The sequence below is a fragment of the Typha angustifolia genome, chromosome 14 (genome assembly GCF_048772165.1).
Source record: "Typha angustifolia cultivar Huaian chromosome 14, ASM4877216v1, whole genome shotgun sequence".
Lineage (NCBI taxonomy): Eukaryota > Viridiplantae > Streptophyta > Magnoliopsida > Poales > Typhaceae > Typha > Typha angustifolia.
In genome coordinates this window covers 13,662,544-13,679,831 of record NC_133252.1, presented here as the reverse complement: position 1 = coordinate 13,679,831, position 17,288 = coordinate 13,662,544, and the positions used below count along the sequence as shown (strand labels likewise).

Here is a 17,288-nt window from a genome sequence, read left to right as displayed (position 1 = left end):
GCCAGGCCACACTTCACCCACAGTAGGCTTGAGAAAACGATAGATGGATGAAGCCTTTGGAATCCCCAGAGTGTGAGGCCACCAGATCCACATGTCCTTGACCCCCGCGGTAGCCATGGTTGTGCTGGCTATCTCAAAGGCCAACTCCACCCCAGCCACAGCCACAAGGTTATGCCCGCTGTTCACTCTGCTCCTGAGCACCTCCGCCACTAGAAGATCCGTGCGCAGTAGGTCCTGATGCATGATGCACGGTTGCCACCTCCATGGCACCGCCGATGTCCACGGATCGTCCACAGCAGTCGAATCGTTCCCATCACCAATCAGCTTCCTGCAACCCATTTTGATATCTTGCGCAGTCTTGCATAAGACATTCCAAATCCCCGATGCCCTTCTCCAATAACCCTGCTGCTAAGGGTGCAAGCCACCGTACTTTTCCTTCATGATTCTGATCCAGATCGCGTTCTCCCCATTGAGCATGCGGAACACCTGCTTGCCGAGCAGACTGGTCCTGGATAGTTACAACCTGCGCACACCCAGGCCTCCCTCCCTCTTAGGCATTGTCACCTTTTCCCAGCTAACCAGGTGCATTCCTCTGCTACTGCCTTTGCCCCATAAAAAGGCTCTCGCCACTTTGTTGATCGTCTCCAGTACCGTCTCTGGCACCCATGAACAGCTCATCCAATAGATAGGAATTGCCAACAAGGTGTCTTGGAGCAGGGTTAGTCTACCGGCAAAGGAGAGGATGTTGCGTTTCCATCCAGCAAGCTTCTTAGTCACTCGCTCCACCAACCAGTTGTGTTCCCGAACCGTGACACGCTTACCTGATATAGGCACACCCAGGTATCTGAACAGCATCCTCGCTCCCGGCATCCCGGTAAGGTTGCGAATGTTGTCAGCTGCCTCCTTCTCCATCCATTCAGGTAGGAACAGTTCTGACTTTGCTGGGTTCACCTTTTGGTTTGTGACTGCCGAGTATATATTCAGGCATTCCTTAATGGCTTCCACATTCCCCCCAGACGCCTCAGCCGTGATCAGCAGGTCGTCTGCGTAAAGTAGGTGAGACAGGTGAGCCTCCCCCACCCGATATCCATGCAGCTGACCTCGGGCCATATGCTCGTTGAGCAAGCTCGTTAGCACTTGCGAAACTAGAATGAACAGATACGGGGAGAGTGGGTCTCCTTGTCTCAGTCCGCAGTGGAGTGTAAACCACTTGGTCGGCGAACCATTCACCAGGATGGCGAATCTAGGTGATTTGATGCACGCACTGATCCATCGACACCATTTTGCCGGAAATCCCATGGCTTCGAGCACACCTAGAACAGCCTGCCAACTCACCCTATCGTATGCTTTCTCCATGTCTAGTTTGAGCATCATTATAGGTTGCCGGTGCGTATCATTGACCATCGAATGCGCGATCTCCTGGGCTGCCAGTATATTGTCGAAAACATTCCGACCTCTAACGAAGGCCACCTGTTCCTGATCCACTAGCCGTGGCAGAAGACCCCTCAGTCTGTTCACCAGCACCTTGGCGATGATCTTGTACGCCACATTGCACAGTGAGATCGGCCGGTAGTCCCACACCATGTTCGGTTTATCCACCTTTGGTATTAGGGTTATGAAGGTTCACCCCCATTGCTGTGGTAGTCTCTCCTTCTCGAAGAAGTACTTGACTGCATCACACAGGTCTGCACCCATCTCCTGCTAGTGCATTAGATAGACCTCAGCCTGTAGGCCATCCGGCCCTGGTGCTTTCCCCTTCGGCATGCTTTGTAGCGCTCCTAAGATCTCTTCGTTGTCCACTGGCTTCAGCAGGCCCAGCCGGTCTTCATTGGGTATTTCTGGCAGCTCCAGCCCCTCCGGTAGCGCCCACCTCTCCTCCTTGGCTGGTCCCCAAAGCTCCTCGTAATGGTCAAGAAACTCTTTGGTGATACGCTCTTGGTCCAGGATCCATTCCCCTTCCTTAGACATGATTTGCTTGATCTTGTTCCGACGTCCCCGTAAGGTAGTCGTGAGGTGAAAGAAATGAGTGTTCCTATCCCCCTCTTGCACCCATTTTAGTCGGGACCGCTGCAACCACTTCAGGTTTATCTGGCGACTCAGGGCGGATTTCCTGTTGTAACAGCATCGTAGATTGATGAGCCCATTTGCATCCAGCTCGCGTTTGGCATCTCTTTCCTCTATCCTTTTTATTTCTGCTCTCACCGATTCCATCTCTTTCTCCAAGCAGCCCAGACCTGTTTTGCTCCATCTTCTCAGGTACCGTTGCATGTTCGTTACCTTGTGATTGAAACCATGCATGGGGTTCCCATGTGCACTACCCACCCATGTCCTTGCTATAATGTCTCGGCACTCCTGGTACTCCAGCCAGTATAGCTCGAACTGGAATGGCCTTCGTCTGTTATCCGGCTCACCTTGGACCGTGACTAGTAGTGGTGCATGGTCCGAGGCAGACCGGTCCAAGTGAACCACACGGCTCCCTGGAAACTTACGCACCCAGTCCGTGTTCGCCATGGCTCTGTCCAACCTCACCCGGACCCTGTTGTTTCCCATCTGGTTGTTGCACCACGTGAACGGCACCCCTTCATACCCCAGGTCACAGACTCCCGCCTCCTCCACAAACTTTGCGAAGTTGGAGGATTTCGGTCCGAGAGTTACCCGGGCATAGCTCCTCTTCTCCTCCGTAGCCAGAATTGCGTTAAAATCTCCGCCAACTAGCCACGGCAGTCCTAGACTTCCTAACCCCGTCAGTTCTTCCCACAGCAGTTTCTGCTGGTCCAACTGATTATTGGCATAAACTGCTGTCATCAGCCATGTCTCGCCCTCACTGGAGGAGACCACCATGTGTGCCGCGTATCGCGACACCGCCATTACATCAACGTAACCTATCGTTGTCTTCCACAGCAGTATCAGCCCTCCAGAGACTCCTTCCGCTGGTACTGTAAAAGCGGACCATCGTCGCCCCATCACCCGACTGACCCCCTTCACCTTCGTCCAATCTGCATGCGTTTCTAACAGGAATACAAAGTCCAGGCAATGTTCTCTACTCAAGTCGCGACACCTATTAAGCACATCTTTCTTCAAGGCGCCACGGCAGTTCCAAAAGATAGCTTTAAACATGATACAGGTTTTAGGGTTTACGCCATCCTGCCACGCTTCGCGGCCCCTCTTCCCCGGTCCCCTTCTTCTAACTCCGCCACTCCTTTTCCAATCGTACCAGGATTCGTAGGACTGCTACTCTTCTCAGTGCAAACTATTGCCCAGTGCTCCTCCATCCGGTGTTCCACCTCCATTGGTTCGTGGTCACAGTTTATTGGTTTCGTGAGCGCCTCCCGGAGCTTCTGCACCGCCCTACTATGCTCCTCTGTCGGTCCACTTGTCTCCATTGGTGGTTTTGTTCCTGCAGCCGCTACCCCGCCCTGGCACACTCCCGTTAGGTATTTTGCATTCTCACCACCGCCCAGCTCTCTCCACGTAGCCATGGAGGTAGCCTTCCCGCTTCTCTTCCCTCCCGTGCCAAGCCTGATGGCTATCCCGTTGATTGTGACAGACTCCCGGTCTAATTCCAGACTCACTCCCCTATCACCCAAAGCCTCCAGTCCAGTTTGGACAGATGGCCCAGGTTCTTTCATCTTCTGACAAGCCATCTTGTCATCATGCATCGTCACCCCTCTATCCATCATGCCCTTTTTCTGCCCGTTGGATAGAGGGGTTCCACTTTGGTTACCCTGCGTCCTTGCTCCTCCTTCCGCTTTCCTTGTCTGTTGCGCCACGTTATGATTTGTGTCCATACTTTTTCCTTTTATTTGCATTGACCTCGCCCTATCATTATTGGGTCTCGTGCCTCCTGTTGATTGGCTGAACCTCCTGTCTTGGCTCGGAGGATATGTTTGCGTCTGGCTACCGCCTGTTGCATTTGTCTTCCCGGGGCCATCATTGCATACCTCGTCCTTTCCGAGCCTTCCCCAGTTTCCTTTTTCGCGACAAAGGTTCTCCTTTCCTTCATGTTCCGTCTCCCTATGCTCCGTTTTGCCTCTCTCCATCTTTGGCCCGCGTTCCCTGCTCATTGGGTCCCGCGCCTCATCGGAGTGCTTCGGCTGAGGCTGCACCACCTTCCTCCGCCTCCCGGTCATCGTGCACCACGGCCCATAGGTCGTGTTTTGTTCCTCCATCTCTGGCTGTCCCGACTCCTTTTTCTCCCGTGCCTGTCCACCTTCAGCATCATCCGTCGCGATCTCCTCCGTCCCTTCTTTACTCTTATGTTCGCAGCCAGCTGCCCGATGGTCAATCCTGCCGCATCGATAGCAGAACATAGGTATATTCTCATAAACCACCCTCAGGTCCACCTTGTCCTCTTTTGGTCCTAGCCATACCGCCTTCTTGAGTGGCTTCTCAAGCTCTATCTCAACGCACACCCTGGCAAACCTACTCCTTGTGTGATCCAGCGTCGTCTCATCCACTCTCAGTGGTTTCTCGAAGTACCCAGCCACCGGCACTAACGCTTCCAGCTCCCAGTACTCTTGCGGAAGGTTGTGCAACTGAATCCATACTGGAGCAGACGTGAATGCCTCAACTGAGGGTCTAAAGTTGTTCCTCCACGGAATAAGGTGGAGAACTCTTCCCTGTATAGTCCACGGTCCCTTCGTTAAAGCATGAACCATGTCTTCCTCCTTTTCAAAACGGAATAGGTAGTAGCCGCCAGACATGTCCGAAGCCGCGAACCGATCTATGCCATTCCATAATCTGCTCAAGTTGCGCTTCAACAGTTCCAAAGGGAGGCTGCGCCCCAAGAACCTTCCAAAGAGGGTAAGTTTCCAACAGCTCCTGCACCGCTCCAGAACCTCCGGGTCTATGATTATGCAGTCATTCGTTTGCTCTCTCAGCTTGGCCAGTATTTCCTCCGGGATGCGGCCATTCATTCCTTTGGCCGGTCCACTCACTCCTTTGACCGGCTTTCCTCCCGCTGCTACGGACGCCCATGAGCGTCCCGGTCTGTCTTCCTTCTCTCCTCCTGTAGTCTGAGCATCCCCATTTTGACTCTTCCCCCCACCAGCCTGGTCCGGTGGTGGAGTCGCCATCGTCTTCATCTACATTCTACTCAATATACCATCATCTCTTGTGTTTCAGAAATGTCTTTCTCTTTGAAGTGAATACGTTGCAGCAGAAGAGGAGGTGAGAATGAGGATATTTGAAGTGAATCCGTTTGCTCCTCTCTTTGTTCTCTTTCTCTACTTCGTGGAGTGATTCTAGTGAACGATAATGGGATGGGATGTAATTATATGGCTGGCGATTGGAATTAACCGACCAGTCCAAACCAATTAACTCAACCGGTGGTTCATCGGGTTCGGCGTAGATTTGGGAAAAAAATGGAGTGATCGGTTTTGGGTTTAGCCGAATTAAAAGGTAACCCCCGTATGAACTACAGTATACATAATCGATTCGAACTATACATTTTACATTTCTGTCTGAAATTATAAACCTGTCTGCTTCAAGATATTGTACAAGTATTTGCCTCTTTATTTATTTATAAGAGCATTAAAAATTTTTATAAATTATACCTTATATTTTATCTATTTTGTGATTCATATTTGTTTTTGAGAATTTCATTTTTTTATAACTATTAATGTTATTTTGACTAACTATGCCATCATTATTTTCTTTTATTTTTTTATATCTCTTCGTTATCTTTCGTACCTACCTCCTCCATCATCACCATCGTCGCTACCACCACCATCTTTTCTCATATTCTATCCTCCCTCTCCTCCTTTTCTTTTTCTTCTTTTTTGAAAGAGGAAAAGACGACAAAAAAGGCAGAAGTTATTTAAATATTTATAAATTATTTTATATATTATAACGGAGCATTTATTTTTTAGTACCGTCTAAATTAATTATATGTGTTAAAATATATATATTCCTGTTATAAAATTCTTAAAGATAGTATGTGAATAATAAAATAGGTAAAATATGCTGTGCAGTTTGTAAGAAAAAGGAAAAAAAAGAAGTCTCATGCTCATAGCTGTTACTGGTCGCACATTACCTATCAATCCTAAAGTAAGACATCGCAAAGCTCGTGCAAGAGCAAGAACACCCCCATTACATGTCAACAACACTGATTTACAGTAGTTACCGTAGTTACAGTATCTAGATAGAGAGACCAGCTTCAACATCCATCCACTTGTAAGAAACTTTTGCAATTTAATTATATTTAATTTTTTATTTATAATAATAAATTTTAGTGTGTATTACATATTTAAATTATATGTACTTCATTGTAACAAAATATATCTCAACTATAAAAAAAAAAATTCACTCAATTTTATGTGCAAAATCAAAATACTAAATGTAATATGTTAGTAGCTCTTCTGTCCTTAATTTGCATATGAATGAACAAAATATACAGCCAGAAAGCTAAAATTAGAGCGAAGAGAATATTCATCTGCTTGTGGGTACTCGTAGCTGATTGTGACCCCTCTTTATCGCTGTGCAGACATCCTAATTGTGTTATACCCAGTAAATTAGAAAACCTGAGACCAATTTAATCAGGCCTAACAAATTCAACTGTAAACGAGGTTGTCAAAGAATATGTACCCTGTAAGAACACAATTAATTGACAATTACCTGAATTACGTCATAATAGATATATTGAATCATTGCCGGCTACAAGTTATCCCACCGGTTCAGAATAAGTTTAACCATGACCATTCCAAGGTAGAGAAGTTTTCCCATATATGTATGGGAAAATTACACACAATTCAATAAACTATGAAAGAGGGGGAGAAAGAAGAAGATAGAGAAGTTCGAAAGATGAAAACCTAAAAGTGAAATATATATACAGATCCCTGAACCTTCATATACTTATCAGAATTAACTGCTCTGAAGAGATGGACCAGAAGGCATCCTAGCAGTTCTGCTAGTCAAGGCAGGCCTCATTGTGACCAAGGCAGATTCATTTGCTCCAGCCCTCAGGGCAGTTCTGCCAGCTTCCAAGAATCTTGCAACTGCATCCTCTGCATACCGGTTTGCTTGCCCTACACTCATGCCCATGCCAATGTCTGGATAGGTATTCAGGACATGGTCACCATTGAGCTGGGAAGCAAGTTGGATCAGCTCCACCTGAAATTCTGACAGACCTACATCTACCCTTGGTCCAAATGGCCTCAATGATTTCACAACTTCTGGGAGTTTTTCTGCATAAATATGTCAATTGTTACAGATATAGTATAGATTACATACAACTCAAGTAGCACCCCTAATACTTCACCAAAAATAATAGTCAAACGAAGAATTGGAAGCCTTACACATGTCTGACGGAGTAATCCAACAATTACATTATAGGACAAGTTGGTTCCAGATGTGAAACTAAAATGTGGAATATACTACCTTACACTAAATTTAAACTATACAGTTCTGCATTACAATGGTCATCAAATAATGCAATTATGGTTTACTGTGACCGGCAAAACCGCAAAAGATTGGCATACTTCATAATACAGGACAAGTTTCCAAGTGTCTTTTAGGTACAGCGGACAAAAGAATTAACTGAAGATACCACAATTGTAAACATAATAAAAGGCTTATATTTATAAAGGAAGGTAAATAGATGCATATGATACCTGGACAATCAATCCGTGGACTCTTTCGGATTGAGAAGTAGCTCTCAAAGGTACCGGCCCATGCATCCCTCTTTGTCAGAAAGTTTGAATTCAAGTTGAATAATTTCTTGACTGTTGCTGGAATAGACGAATGCTCGAAATGTGACTGCGGAGTTGGTCCATTAGGTTCATGGATCACTGCAAGATTGAGAAGTGAGACGATTGGTCATAAACAATAAATTGTGCAGAATATGAAACCAATTGATGAATCGGTCTTTAAACTACTAGTAGTAAGAACCTCTACAAAAATCTCAAACTCCAATGAACAAGGTATATTCCGGAGAACTGATAATGTTGAGAGAAGTGACTTACCTTGATGCTTCAGTGGGTGATCAAACTTTCGAAGACACTCATTCAGGTGACTAGCACAAAATATTCATTCAGGTAGTGTCATTATTTGCTAATATTTGGACTATCATCATCTAAGTTAATTTCAGGCTTTCAGCAAAATAAAAATGAGCTTTTGTTTGCTTCAGGATTATTTATTTTCTATTCTAGATTAAAAAATACTATTATGGATTTTAGAAAATATCAAATTATCTCTACTCTAGATTATAAACACTATTCAAATTATTCAAAAAAAAAAAAGTACTACTCAATTTTTCCACCTATGTTTTCTCTCTTACCACCCACATATCTCATTGCACATTTATAAGTATACATTGCGTACCTACAATAAATAAAAATATTTTAATTTAAATTTATATTCAAATCGAGAGCATTTTGAGTCAATTTTCACTTTTTAATTTTTATTTATACTTTGTCTTAATTTTATATCATGTCAAAAGTAATTATTACATCAATATTTTATATATTTTGCCTTTTGGTAAAAATCCTAGCATATTTTGAGATTATAAGTAAAAATTAGGATACTCTACTTTAGATGAGAGGTACAATTTTAGGAAATAAGAATCTAGAATAGCTTTTCTAGATTTTTTTTCCCCTTAATCTCAAAGCTAACGAGGCATTAATGTTTAGTTGGTAAAGCCTCCACTTGCCATTAACAAATTAGAGTCACAACTAGATTTTCAGATTTCTGCAGTAAGTCCTGGTATTAATGGAAGAATCATGGATATCATCCTTTGAAGTGTTGAGGACAAAATTTATTAAAAAACGCTCTGGTGAAGCCATCTAACATCTTGATTTTAGATGAGACAACGTCAATGGATTCAAAGAGTTACAGAAGTTAGAAACAGATTTCTGATGAAGGTACTTAAGAGAGCGGTCTACTGCATAGTGTAGAGCACCTTCTATTCTACCTCAAATATTAACTGAATGAGACCTGTGCACTTTCCATAACTTAGAGCACCTTCTAGTCTACCCCAGAAAATTAACTGAATGAAGCCTGATCGTGTTCCCTCTAATCCAACAATTAATCTACTTGAACACAAACTAGCACCGTTGGTACTGTTGAAAGCACATATGGCGCATCATCCAAAATAAAAGAGGATGCATATCCACTATAAAAGAGGAAGCATGAATTGCGGAGGGTTTCATATTGTCACTACTAGAATGTACTGAGAATTTTGGCCTTAACGATAGGATAAGGGCAACCAGCTGTGCCCATTGGTTGAAAGAGAGCATTCATGCTACAGTAAGCAGTCTCCAAGAAACAAGTTTTCACAGCATTACAAGTGGTGTCACATATCACAGTAAACATCAGAGAATTACCAAATTACTAGGCATGGAAAGGCCTAGTGGCAGCAAAATGCATGAGATCTATCGTATAAATGCATTATAAGAATTGTAAAGTTTGAAGTGGCCTGTCGATTACAAAACTTTTAGTAAAATCAGATATTAGGAGTTGAAAGGAAGTTGCAGATCTCTTTATACAGTTAAATCTCTTTATAGATTTCTAAATCATGGTGGGATCATCTCTCATTCTTTGCCGAAAATTTGAAAACTAAAAATTCCACCAAAGTACAGGCTTTCATGTGGCTGATGTACCAGAACATGATATTAACAAAAAACGATCTTAAGAAAACATGGTGGAGTGGAAAAACAAGCTGTCTTTTGTTTACAAGAGAAATATGTGAACCATTTGTTTGTAAAATATCATTATGTGAAACAGATTTCAAATAAGATGAAAAATGCTCTGGGCTGCTTAGTGGACCTAAATATGCAAAGAATTGATTTGACTTTATGATCGGCAAGAATAAGGAAATGAATAAATGGTTTGTTATGTGGGCTGCAACTCTAATCTAAAATGTGTGGTTAGCAATGTTTTCAAAGGCGACCACGAGAGGTGGGCAGTCACTTTACCGCCTAGCGCCAAAACGGAAGGCGGATGATAAGGCGGTCTAGTATTTTTAATGTATAAAAACAAAAATTAATCGTATATATATATAATATATACTAAATTACATATATATATATTTTAATAGTGCACTACACCAATAGTGTACTAATATAGTATATAAAAATCACTAATATAATATATAATAATATAGTATATAGAAAATAATAAATAATACCTCCACTAGTGAGACATACCCACTCAGTCCACTGATAGTCCGACACCCTCTCTCTCATCTCTATTTTTCTTTAACTTACATGTCCATTTTCCAACTCTTCATCAATTCCTCCCGATGAAAAACCACCAAGAGAGCTTCCGTATCCTTCCCCTCTTCTTCATTTTCCATTTTTCACTTCATTTCCCTCAACCTCATTGGTGGGAGTATGAAGAGAGAGAGAGAGAAGAGTGAGAGCGAAATAATGAGAAAGAGAGAAGGTGAGAGGCCGATGGCCACCGGTGAGGTGGCCGCCGATTGGGATGTGAAAAGAGAGAGCGAGTGAGATTGTGAGAGAGAAATCGTGGCCACCTTCTTCAAGTTATTGCTGCTTCGCCACCGCTTACTATCGATCGAGAGAGGTGGGAATTTATTTAAAGGTAAGTTATCAAACCCTTTACCCGCACCCGACTCGCTAGCCTGACCCGCTAGCCCGATTAGACCTATTTATTCCACCAAAGCGAGCTGCTCAGCCTGCCAAGGACACCAAGTCAGCCTAAACGCCATTACACTGCCGCATTGCCACTATGCGGGGCCGCTAGTGCTCCGCCCTTCATAGTGGCAATGCGGGGCAGAGCATTTTGGTTACTTGTTAAAAGGGACTGTTATGTTCTCTGAATACTGGATAATACTTTAGTATGTTAAATGTGTGGTGGATGCTGTTTGCATAAATTTTGTTACTTTTTTTTTTCTATTTTGTTGGTAACCCCTAGTTGTGTTTTGATAGCTGGTTATTGATAGATTGATGACATTATAGGGGTATATGAGGTTTATTGTTAGAACTATGAGCCTAAAAGTTCGTATGTTCTAATATATGGAAGGCTGTGTTTAATTGTTTCAATGAAACAGGGCTCTTGCCTCTTGTCAAAAAAACAACAACAACAAAAAAAAGAAAGAGAAAGTTGCAGATCACGCCACTCACCTGTGCGTTTTTCGATCCATGGGGAGACAAGGATCGAGGGCACTCGAACTCCCAACCTGTCAAATTTGAAGTAGAAAGGATCAGGGCCGATGATGCCATCTGGATTAGGCACACCAGAGACAGGTGTGGGGACATGATCATAGAACCCACCGTGCTCATCATAGGTGATGAGCAGCGCGGTCTCGTTCCACTGCGGGCTCGCTCGGAGGGTCTCATAGATCTCCTTGATGAGCTTCTGCCCCTTGGCAACGTCGTGGGACGGGTGGTCATCATTGGCTGGGAAGATCTCACTTTCGAAGTAGCGCTGCTCGATGACGGCATAGTTGGGGAGCTTTCCCAATCTAGCGTGCAGCTTGAAGGCGAGCTTGTAGTTGTGGAACTTGAGCACGTGCTTGAGCTTGCGGAGGCTCTTGAAGAAGAGGGTCGCAGGGATGTTCTGGTAGTATATGCCGAAGCTGAGACCATTCTCTTCGAGGGAATCAAAGATGGTCTTCTGAGGGAAGCCGTGGATGAGGTCTTTGCGGACGTTAGAGGAGGCGCCGTGGGAAGTAGCGGAGTGGACGTAGAATCGATTGGGCTGGGTAGAGGTGGGAACGGAGGCGAACCAGCGGTCGAAGGTGGCGAACTCGTCGACTAGGGCGGTGTAGATGGGAACTGAGTCGGGAGTGAATCCGCTCATGACGGTGCGGGCCATGCCCTCGCCCATACTCTCCGCCTCCTGGGCGAAGCCGTTCATCGGGGCCGGGTCCGCGGAGGTATCGCTGGAACCAAAGATCTGCTCGCGGATGGCCTGGAAGGAGTGGCCAGGGTCAGAGTCAACGAAGACGGCATCGTCTGAGACGAATATCTCCGGGGAGGAGGGATCGGAGGCATTGAGGCGGTTGGATTCGAAGCCGGTGAGGCCGTCGATGTCAGGACGGGAGGATCGGAGCCAGCCGAGCATGTGGTCGAAGGAGCGGTTCTCCATGACCACCACCACTAAGGTCTTGATGGGGCCCTTGATCTCGTGCTTCCTCTTCTTCTTGTTGACTCTCTGATGGTCGACGCAATTGGCGGAGACAACGAGATAGAGGTAGAGGAAGAGGAGGAGGGCGAATCTCCTCTGCCGCCGGGACTCCATCTCAATCTCTATCTATCTATGAGGTGAGGAGAAGAGAAGAGAAGCGAGGATAGGGGAGTCTTGGGCAAGCAAGGTAGGGAAAGGGAGGAAGCAGAGACCGAAACTACACGGCAGGGGTAGGAAGATGAAGGCAGAGACAAAAAAAAAAGAAGAAGAAGAAGAATTTGTCAAACCTGCCCACTCGTGTTCCGTTGCTTAAATTTTCTCTTCTTTTTTTTCAGTAAAGTTCTATCTTATTCCTCGCCGACTTTTTTAGCGAGTGGTAGTGGAGGAGGATGGGGCGTCGACGGCAAGAGATGGACACGTGAAGGATTCAGCGGCCACACACCGACGTGTTGATCTTTCACTTTTTTTCCCTCTTTTTCCAATTGACAGCCGGCCATAGGCGGAGTAGGTAGAACCGTAGAATAATGGGAAGGTTTGGAAACCATCGGACGGAACCCTTTTGCTGTTGACGGGACCGGGGACCCTCGTTACTCAGGTCATGAGATTGGGTTCTATGCGTGCATTGCATTGAAATTGAAAGAGATTTGGCAATACTCGACTAAAATTTATAATTTTATTCTACCTACTATAGTATCCTGTTTTTATATTCGATACTGGGTTCTCTGTACTAATTAAAAAAATATATAAGTCAAAAAAATTAGATTAAGTGTGCACTTCTGAGTTACACTCTCTTTTCTTTAGTTAAAATTACAAAAGATATGATTTAATACTAAATAATTTTAATTTGATTATTAAAAAATAGACTTTAATTTAAATATGATTCTCTATCTCTATATATTATTAAATTTTAGTTTAAATCAATCTTAAACTAATAAGATATATGTATATATATAAATAATTAAAATAATTAAAGAGATAAATTTTGATTAAATTTTCATCAAGTTAATTATAAAAAGACATCAATACTATTATTCTAGTATGTATACATTACTCTCAGATAAAAAAATATATTTTTTACTTGATAAATTATTAAGATAATAAAATTATCAAAAAATGAATATGCAAGATAATATCTTTTAATTTTTTTGCATTCCTATCATATCCTTAAGTGTCTTAACGTTTATTAAACTGATTGATAAATAATTACTTCTATAGTACAAAAAAAATCGCTCAATTGATTCTTTACTTGTTAATTGATCAAACTGATCTTTACTTGTTAATTGATTCTTAAAAAAAATAGCCTAACATTTTTGTTTAATTTCTCTTATTTTAATTAAAAGAAAAAAGAATATTGATTATGTCTTGAAAGTTCTCATCCAATCCCTTTTGGAAGGTTACTCTGGACTTGGCTTCGCCACGTCACATTGTGATCTGCCATATATTAGTGTTGCCTCTGTTGTCATCGCATCGTCTTACAAATATCTCTATGCTTTTCAGACGTTCAAGCGTCACAGCGAAGCGACAGAAAACGAATAAATCTCTAAGAAAAATAAAATATAAGTCGAGTGTAGTGTTTTGTTACACATAACATGATTATTAATTCAGCTGAAAGGGAAAGACCCAAAAAAAAGAAGAAGAAAAGAACATGAATATTGATTAGGGGCCAGGCCGAGTTTATTCAACTGGACCTCTGCCGTGGGCTTTTGTTTTTGGTCCTTATCTGTTATCGTAAAGATACCATCTGGGTACTGGGCTACCGTCTGCTTCCCAAGGTTGTTGACCCGCACGTGACATAGGCCATGAAGTCGGCGTAGACTTCCTTCTTGTTACCTGGTTCTAGGTTTTCTGTTTTCTGCTGTTCTATAATCAGATATTCCTCCCTCTTCAGCTGAGATTCTTCGCTGGATTACGGTGTAGGGTAGAGAGGCAACAAAGGGAGAGATGAATCCGCTGACGTTGGTGAAGCGCACCCAAAAGATCAATTCGACAGAGGCGGCGTTGGGCATCTCGGAAGAGGCGTCGTGGCATGCCAAGTACAAGGACTCCGCTTACGTCTTCGTCGGCGGCATCCCCTTCGACCTCACCGAAGGCGATCTCCTCGCCGTCTTTGCTCAGTATGCCCCTCCCCCTCTCCTTTCTCCCGTCTGAATTGTACTCACTTGATCTATCTCTTCTTGCTACAACTGTTTGCCTTTTCAATTGGCTTTCTTTTTTTTTCTCTCTTATATGAGAGAATATGGTAAATTTATTGATAAACTCGGCACTTGGTTGTTGTTTTTTTTTTTTGGGGGGGGGGGGGGGGGGGGGGGGGGGGATTAAAATGCACTTGGTTGTTTGTTTATTAACTTTCTGTGTGCACTTCTTTTTCCCGCTATAATGCTTTTGTAAAGTATTAGTAGTTGCTTTAGCCACTTAACTCTGCTTGCTGTTGAGGAATTTTCAGGTATGGGGAGATTGTCGATGTTAATCTTGTTAGAGACAAAGGCACCGGGAAGTCAAAGGGATTTGCATTCCTTGCATACGAAGATCAAAGGAGTACAATACTTGCTGTCGGTCAGTATGTCTCTACATACATATATGTTTTTTCACGTTGCTTTCATGACTGTTTTTTCACCCTTTCAGATAACTTGAATGGTGCTAAAATTCTTGGTCGAATTGTAAGGGTTGATCATGTGACTAGCTACAAGAAGAAGGAAGAAGTTGATGAAGAGGAAGAACAAAAAAAGAGGGAGGCTCGGGGTGTATGTCGTGCTTTCCAGAGGAGTGAGTGCAACCGAGGAGCTGCGTGCAAATTTTCTCATGATGAGCAGGTAAGCAATAAGATAGGTATAAACAAGTTAGTCAAGTCTTTCACACAAATTGAGGATCTTTAAAATAAGTTGCAAAATGACAGGAGCTGATTGCTTTATCTGTGAACTGTTAGAATTTCTTGATATGAACATGATGAGCCGCATAGGTAGGATGGTGACTTTATTCAGTACACTGGCATCAAAATGTCGTAGCATTACCTTGTTATTATGCTACAAAGTTCCGAGGTTAATTTGTCAGAACATATATTCCATTCCTAGTTCGACAACATGAACTTTTTCAGGTTCCCTGGTCCTATATGAGATAAACTTTGATAATGACTGATTTAATTAATGGGAACATCAACAAGTATTTCATGGGTGCAGAAGTCCTATGGCCACCTTTAGGTACCACTTCATTGTAATTTTTCTTGATAAATCTTATGTTTGTCTTTTTATTTTTAACACTGTTTGGGTATTTCATGCAAATATTTTGGATTTTAATTATTGCTATGAGAGCTATGTTCATTCTTCTACCACATTTAAGTTTTATCTTCATTTCACTTCATTAGTCCTGCATTTATGAAGCCCTAGCAGTTTAGGTGATTTAGAATTTAAGGTACGGATTGCATTTAAGAATTCTGCTCCTTTTTTCTTCCTAGGGCTACTTTTGCTTTTGGTAACTTTTTAAACTACATTGTACTTGTTTTTTTATCATGCATTTGGTTCTTCACAATATTGATCTTTGCTGACATGTTTTTTTTTTTTTGTATTTTCTGAATCAGAGAAGTGCAAACACTGGTTGGGGTCCCAAGGATAGCAATTCAAGATGGGAGAATGACAGATATGAGGATCTCCCAAAGAGCCACAAAAATTTCTCAGGCAATGCCTCCGGGCAAATTGTGCGGCCTAGAGCCAGAGGGGGAGAGTCCAAATCTAATTCAACAAATAAAGATGGCCACTCTTTGAAATCAGATGCATCTGCATCTGAGGATTATGTCAATAACTGGCAAAGGCGGAGTGATTGGAGTTTGAGAAATCGTGGTACGAGGGGAAATGAGAAGTCATCAGACAGATCAAGGGATGAAAGAAGATCAATGGATTATGGAAGAGAAGAGGATAGGGAAAAGCGCAAGTTAGAACCAAATCAAGTGGATGATCGAGTTAGACAGGGAGAGGCCAGACGGAGGAAGCATGATATTGACTCTTCATTCCATTGTCACAGAAATGAAGATGATTGAGTATTATAAGAAGGCTCGCAAATAAGCTTGTCTTGATGAAGTGAAGCGAACTTATCTATGTTGTTACATAATAGCAATATGTGATAACGGTTTTTTTTTTTTTTTTTATCATTCTGAGCTTTACTGGTTGTTCATTACACTGTTCTGAAATCTCATATACGCAATTCAATATTTCGATGAACTTTTTTGAGTTGTCATTCAGATTCTACTGATTGTCCAGGTTCGTTGTGATGTTATTGTTGTGTGTCTATAGGTTCATTTTGTTAAGCACCACAAATAGTTGAAGTGGTCGATTGCTCTGGTTCCAACCTACAGAGGAACGCTCTAACAATACCGGTACAGAAACAGATACATTCGCTTCTTGCAACCTATGGAGGAGAGGTCACCCTCTCCCTTTAGGCTTGTATATGAGATGTTAAAGACATCCGTTACAAAGTTGCATACGATTATGTAACGCAAAAGCAACCAACAAAAACGTATAATCCTAAAAGAAAAACTTCAAAATGTTAGAAGCTGAAACCAAATCTAGAACCAAAAGATTTAACTCGGACAGGAGTCGTTTTTTTTTCTGCGTCCATTTTTCTTAGGAGATCATCCTTGTATTCAACCTGGATATTTCGTCACAGTACCATCTTCGACAAACCATATCTCACTATTTTGTTCATCCTCGCAGACGTGATATTAAACGAGCGTCGTGGCTTACTAAGACAATCCCATCAGTGAACTCTTGTAGTGCTTTTGCAAATGCGGCAATGTTTCGCATGTCTAAGCCTAGTAAGTGATTTGTTGGCTCATCTTTTGTGCAAAAGAATATGAGGCTTTGGACATGGATATGGATGCACGGGCCTTCTGACCACCAGGTAGTGTGGCAATTGGCGTACGGTGTTTGTGACGGCAATCCAAACCTCCCAAGCTTCTCAGGTACTGCAACTTCTGTTTTAATTGCTGATACCCTCCTGATCAGGATGAGGTCGCAGTACAAGATATTGAACCGCGTTCTCTTCCATCTTCAATAAGTCCTTCCAATCCGCAGCTTCTCGCTAGCTCGCTCCTGGGCAACAGGTCTCCTGCTAGCAAGTTAAGAAGAGTAGATCTCTCTGCTAACAAGTTAAGAAGAGTACGATTGCCACCCGCGTCCCCATGTGACAGACTTCCTTTCCTTATCGGCTTCCTC

General features: G+C 43.0%; 2 protein-coding genes across 2 annotated transcripts; one reads left to right on the top strand and one right to left on the bottom strand.

The window, feature by feature from the left end:
• Nucleotides 1-6,604: 6,604 nt before the first annotated feature.
• On the bottom strand, nt 6,605-12,614 carry LOC140775347 (non-specific phospholipase C1). Its single transcript, XM_073118584.1, has 3 exons — nt 11,082-12,614; nt 7,611-7,787; nt 6,605-7,184 (listed from the first exon to the last, which is right to left on the bottom strand). Exons 1-3 carry the CDS (start codon nt 12,199-12,201, stop codon nt 6,862-6,864), a joined length of 1,620 nt encoding a protein of 539 aa, XP_072974685.1. The 5' UTR covers nt 12,202-12,614; the 3' UTR covers nt 6,605-6,861.
• A 1,266-nt stretch (nt 12,615-13,880) lies between these two features.
• On the top strand, nt 13,881-16,304 carry LOC140775915 (zinc finger CCCH domain-containing protein 25-like). The gene is made up of 4 exons (XM_073119408.1): nt 13,881-14,201; nt 14,531-14,640; nt 14,710-14,897; nt 15,659-16,304. The coding sequence occupies exons 1-4, from the start codon at nt 14,029-14,031 to the stop codon at nt 16,112-16,114; spliced, it is 927 nt and encodes a 308-aa protein (XP_072975509.1). The 5' UTR covers nt 13,881-14,028; the 3' UTR covers nt 16,115-16,304.
• The last annotated feature ends 984 nt before the right edge of the window (nt 16,305-17,288 follow it).